The following is a 6,366-nucleotide window of genomic DNA, read 5'->3' on the forward strand; positions in this document are numbered from 1 at the left end:
ATGGAGAGGGAAAACGCTAAGTTCTCCAATGCATGGTCGAGGGCAGAAGGGTTCTCGAAGCAGGGAGACCTGGCCAGGGGAGTAATTTTCAGGAAGGCCGGTGCGTGGGTGCAAAGAGGGAGGGATAACTTTCAGGTCATGCTTGCTGGGCGGTAGATGAGGCTTTAGGCACCGAGTCTCCGGGGACGAGCCTTTGCAATATCCTGCACATTTTTCTGGATGTATGTCATAGCTGAGGATTTTCTGGAGGAAAATCGAATGTGGTGCACCAGGTCCCTGATGGCCTGATTGACCTGCTATTTCCGAAGGGTGTAGATGAAAAGGTTCAACATGAGGGCCACGGCAGTGTTCAGCACGGCCACCCCATTGGTCAGGTCCATCCTGTCCTGGGCGGACAGTTTGATGTACATTAAGATGCAGCTGCCATATGTGATGGAGACCATGACCATGTGGGAGGAGCACGTGAAAAAGGATTTTCTCTTGTGCTGAGCAGAGGGCAGTCTCAGGATGGCGAGGGCGATGGCTGTGTAGGACATGGCGACTAACACCAAGGTGACCAGTTGTGTGCTCAAGGCCAAGATGAAAGCCATCATCTCCAGGAACCCGACGTCCGAGCAAGGGAGCAGGAGCATAGGGGCGACGTCACAGAAGAAGTGGTCAATGTCTACCGCGCCACAGAAGTCCAGTTGGAGGCCAAGTATAATAGGAGGAAATATGACCAGGAACCCGGTTAGCCAGAAGCAGAGGACCAGTAGGGTGCAGACATTCTGGCTTATGACTGCGGTGTAGTGCAGAGACCGGGAGATGGCGACGTAGAGGTCATAGGACATGGCGGCCAGGAGGACGAATTTGGTCGCACCCAGCAGAAAGAAGAAGAAAAATAACTGATTTGCACGATAGTTGTAGGAAATGGTCCTGTCCCCCGTGGTGATGGTGGCCAGGAATCTGGGAATGCAGGTAGACGTGAAGCCGATCTCCAGGAAGGAGACCGGTCCCCCTCACCCCCTACCAAGGATCCCTCTGTACCAGCGCCAGTCCTCCGCTCCTCCCTCCCGGCCCCCTCCCTCCCCTTCTCCCCGCCCCCACCTCATCCCAGTTCTCCTTTACCATCACCACCCCCATTCCCACTCTCCCCGCCGAGGCCCCCGCCAACTCATCCCAATCCAAACCCTCCCCACCCTTCGCACCCTTCCCCCTCCCTCCCCTCCCTCGACACCTGCTGCGAAGTGTGGCCTCTGGAACCCCCGCTCCGTTTTAAGTAAGATCCCTTTCATCCTGGACCTATTCCTTTCCAGCTCTCTACTCCTCCTCGCCCTAACTAAAACATGGCTGTCTCCAGACGACACGGTCTATTCTGCTGCTCTCTGCAGTGCAGGCCTCTTCTTCTCCCACTCCCCCAGACTCACCGGAAAAGGAGGAGGTGTCGGTTTCCTTCTCGCCCCCCAATGTCGCTTTCGCACTATCCCTCCTCCCCCTTCCCTTTCCTTCCCTTCCTTTGAAGCCCACATTATTCGCCTCTACCAACCTCTTCAGATTCTTGTAGCCGTCATCTACCGCCCTCCCGGCCCCACTTCCAACTTCTTTAACGACTTTGACCCCTTCCTCACCTTCCTTCTCTCCTTCTCCATGCCCACCCTGATCCTCGGAGACTTCAATATCCACATGGATATCCCTAACGACTCCTCTGCCGCCCGCCTTCTATCTCTCCTTGACGCTGCCAACCTCTTCCTCCACCCCACCTCACCCACTCACCAACTTAGTCATACCCTCGACCTCATCATCTCCTATCGCTGCACTGTGTCCACCCTCACCAACTCTGAAATCCCTCTCTCTGATCATAATCTTCTCACCTGCATCCTCACTCACACTCCTTTCCCCTGTAAATCCGTATTACTCCCTCACAGCGATCTCCGCTTTCCCGACCCCACCCATCTTTCGGAGCGCCTCACATCCCACCTCGCTGCCCTCTCCTCTCTACCCAGTCTTCATGATCAGATTACTGCTCTCAGCTCTACCCTTTTTACTCAGCTGGATTCACTTGCTCCCCTTTCCCTTCGCCGCTCTCGTACCACTAACCCACAGCCCTGGATCACTGCCACTGTCCGCCTCCTTCGCTCTTATGCTCGAGCTGCCGAACGCTGCTGGAGAAAGTCTAAACACCATGCCAACCTCGTTCACTTCAAGTTTATCCTTTCCTGCCTTAACTCAGCCCTCTCTTCTGCCAGACAAAACTATTTCTCCTCCCTTATTGACACCCATGCCCATCGCCCCCGCCAGCTCTTCCGTACATTCAACTCCCTTCTCAGGCCCCCGGTTGCTCCCCCTCCTCCTTTCCTCACCCCCAACGATCTGGCCTCCTACTTCATTAACAAAATTAAATCCATCAGGTCCGACTTCCCCAAAGTCACTTCCCCCCCTTCTCCAACCCCCCGGCTCTCAACACTCTCTGCTACTCTCCCATCCTTCCCAGCAGTATCCTCAGAGGAGCTCTCCTCCCTCCTCTCAAGTGCTACTCCGGCCACCTGCGCTTCTGACCCCATTCCCTCTCATCTCATGAAATCTCTCGCTTCTTCCCTTCTCCCCTCCTTAACTTCCATCTTCAACCGCTCACTCTCCACTGGTTCCTTCCCCTCTGCCTTCAAACATGCCCATATCTCTCCCATCCTAAAAAAACCCTCTCTTGACCCCACCTCACCTTCTAGTTATCGCTCCATATTCCTCCTACCGTTCCTTTCCAAACTCCTTGAACGAGTTGTCTACACACGCTGCCTAGAATTCCTCAACACCAACTCTCTCCTCGACCCCCTCCAGTCTGGCTTCCGTCCCTTATATTCCATGGAAACTGCCCTCTCAAAGGTCACCAATGACCTCCTGCTTGCCAAATCCAACGGCTCGTACTCTGTCCTAATCCTCCTCGACCTCTCAGCTGCCTTCGACACTGTGGACCACCCCCTTCTTCTCAATACGCTATCTGACCTTGGCTTCGTAGACTCCGTCCTCTCCTGGTTCTCCTCTTATCTCTCGGTCGTTCTTTCTCAGTCTCTTTTTCAGGATCCTCCTCCTCCTCCCCTCCTCTTGCTTTGGGGGTTCCCCAAGGTTCAGTGCTTGGTCCCCTTCTGTTCTCAATCTACACGCACCCCCCTGGTGACTTCATTCGCTCCCACGGCTTCAACTATCATCTCTACGCTGATGACACCCAGATCTACATCTCTGCCCCTGCTCTCTCCCCCTCTCTCCAGGCTCGCATCTCCTCCTGCCTTCAGGACATCTCCATCTGGATGTCTGCCCGCCACCTAAAGCTCAACATGTCAAAGATTGAACTCCTTGTCTTCCCTCCCAAACCTTGTCCTCTCCCTGACTTTCCCATCTCTGTTGACGGCACTACCATCCTTCCCGTCTCACAAGCCCGAAACCTTGGTGTCATCCTCGACTCCGCTCTCTCATTCACCCCTCACATCCAAGCCGTCACCAAAACCTGCCGGTCTCAGCTCCACAACATTGCCAAGATCCGCCCTTTCCTCTCCATCCATACTGCTACCCTGCTCATTCAAGCTCTCATCCTATCCCGTCTGGACTACTGCATCAGTCTTCTCTCTGATCTCCCATCCTCATGTCTCTCTCCACTTCAATCCATACTTCATGCTGCTGCCCAGATTATCTTTGTCCAGAAACGCTCTGGGCATATTACTCCCCTCCTCAAAAATCTCCAGTGGCTACCAATCAATCTGCGCATCAGGCAGAAACTCCTCACCCTGGGCTTCAAGGCTCTCCATCACCTCGTCCCCTCCTACCTCACCTCCCTTCTCTCCTTCTACTGCCCAGCCCGCACCCTCCGCTCCTCCACCACTAATCTCCTCACTGTACCTCGCTCTCGCCTGTCCCGCCATCGACCCCCGGCCCACGTCATCCCCCGGATCTGGAATGCCCTCCCTCTGCCCATCCGCCAAGCTGGCTCTCTTCCTCCCTTCAAGGCCCTGCTGAGAGCTCACCTCCTCCAGGAGGCCTTCCCAGACTGAGCCCCTTCCTTCCCCTCCCCCTCGTCCCCCTCTCCATCCCCCCATCTTACCTCCTTCCCTTCCCCACAGCACCTGTATATATGTATATATGTTTGTACATATTTATTACTCTATTTATTTATTTATTTATTTTACCTGTACATATCTATTCTATTTATTTTATTTTGTTAGTATGTTTGGTTTTGTTCTCTGTCTCCCTCTTTTAGACTGTGAGCCCACTGTTGGGTAGGGACTGTCTCTATATGTTGCCAATTCGTACTTCCCAAGCGCTTAGTACAGTGCTCTGCACATAGTAAGCGCTCAATAAATACGATTGATTGATTGATGGATTGATTTATTGAGAAGCAGAGTAGGAAAAAGTACATTGGGTTGTGGAAGCGGCAGTTCAGCCTGGTGAGGGTGACGATGGTCAGGGTCCCGGTGATGCTCAGTATGTAGGTGACAGAAATGCAGAGGATAATCACCATCTGCCTGTCCGGATCGTCCGTGAGCCCCAGGAAGATGAACTCAGTTACTTGTGTGTGATTCCTTATGGCCTACCTATGACTCCTGTTGGATAACCCCAGAGAACCATTGGTTTGACTTATTGGAGGGGGACAGAGGGCTGTGTCGTCTCTTGGTTCCGATTAGGTGGGCAGGGACAGCTCCGGATTGCCTAGAGTTCTCCTCTTCGGTCCATGTGCCTGAAACCTGGGGCATTGCAGGGTCAGGACCCATTCCTTGCGGTGACTTCATGGATTTATGGGGGACAACTCCCCGCCGGAAAATGGACGTCTGATAGTCCCAGCTGCGATCCTTAGGTTCAGCACAGAGAACCTCTCTGTCGGTGAAGTAGAGATAATATTTACTGAGAACCCTGGATGAATACTAAAAGTGCTTTTTTCAAGTCCTTACTATATGCCGAACACTCTATTGAGCGATGGGGTGGATATAGGATACTTAGGTTCCACTTGGGACTCACAGCCACAGTGGGAGGGAGACCAAAAATTGAATCCCCATTTTACAGATGAGGGAACTGATGCACCCACAAAGCAAGCGACTGGCACAAGGTTGCACAGCAGGTAGGTGTCGGAGCAGGCAATACAACTCGTGTCCTCTGACTCTCAGGCAATGATTTTTCCACCAGGTGAAACTATCTCGGAAGATTAGAAGATTTGGATGAAGGGTAGAGGTGGGGTGCTCAGAGATTTACCAGCCATCAGGGAGCCTCCTTGGCTAAAAGGGGATAGAGCACGAGCATGACAGGTTAGAAAGGCCTGGATTCTAATCCCAGCTTGGCCACCTGTCCGTTGTGTGACCGTGGGCAAGTCACTTAACGTCTCAGAGCTTCAGCTACCTCAACTTTAAAATGGGGATTAAGATTATGAACCCTACGTGGGACTGGCCCTGTGCCCAACTGGATTGATTGCCTTGTACCTCCTCCGGCGCTTAGTACAGTGACTGGAACACAGCACACGCTTAACAAGTACCACAATTATTATTATTAACATTATTATTATTGTTAAAAATACTTTTTATTATTGGGACCCTGCTAGGGACAGTAAGGATAATAAAATGAAATGAGGATAGAGCTCTGGTGTGTGTGTGTGTGTGTGTGTGTGTGTCTGTGTGTCTGTGTCTATGTCTGTGTCTGTGTCTGTGTGTGTGTTTTGTCTCTTCCAGAGGTCTTTCTGGATGAAGCCCTCTTTTTCCCTACTTCCACTCCCTTTTGCTTCACTTATAAACTTAGATTTTTACCTTTTTAGCATTTGGTTTTCACCCAATCTTCAGTCCTACAGCACTTAGGTCAATACCCGAAATTTATTTATGAATTTATATTTATGTCTGCCTCCACCTTTATACTGTTCGATCCTTGTGGTCAGGTAACGTGTCTACCAACTCTGTTTTCCTCTCCAAAGTGTTTTGTAAAGTGCTTTGAGCACATTAAGCCCTTAATAAATACCCTTGATTGATTATTTTTGGTTACTTACCAGTTATATAGTGAGGGCTCCAGGACAGGTTCACAGGTTTTGGGAGTCCAGGGGTCGAGGGAAGGTGGTTGCAGTCGTTACAGGGAAAGGGACAGACCAAGGTAACCAAGAAAGGTCCTCCTTACCCTAGCACTCTGCCCCAGTTCTGGAGGTTGACCCAGGCCCGGGGCAGCGTCAAGGAGATAACATCATGCCTGGGTGGAATTTCCCACTTGTTCCCCTGCTCCAGGCTTTCAAGAACCTCTCCAGATCCTGCTCAATTCCTTTCCCTCTCATCCCCATTGGACGTAACTCCATCTACGCCCAACAAGACCAAAGTTTCGGCATCCTCTGGCGAGGGGTAGAGATGGAAGGCATCAGGACTTTACTCAGCTCATAAC

At 51.8% G+C, this 6,366-nt stretch overlaps 1 protein-coding gene across 1 annotated transcript; it reads right to left on the reverse strand.

Moving 5' to 3' along the window:
- Positions 1-296: 296 nt before the first annotated feature.
- On the reverse strand, positions 297-4,483 carry LOC119925359 (olfactory receptor 6C74-like). The gene is made up of 2 exons (XM_038743441.1): positions 4,380-4,483; positions 297-945 (listed from the first exon to the last, which is right to left on the reverse strand). Exons 1-2 carry the CDS (start codon positions 4,481-4,483, stop codon positions 297-299), a joined length of 753 nt encoding a protein of 250 aa, XP_038599369.1.
- Positions 4,484-6,366: the final 1,883 nt, after the last annotated feature.

The sequence above is a fragment of the Tachyglossus aculeatus genome, chromosome 3 (assembly GCF_015852505.1).
Source record: "Tachyglossus aculeatus isolate mTacAcu1 chromosome 3, mTacAcu1.pri, whole genome shotgun sequence".
Lineage (NCBI taxonomy): Eukaryota > Metazoa > Chordata > Mammalia > Monotremata > Tachyglossidae > Tachyglossus > Tachyglossus aculeatus.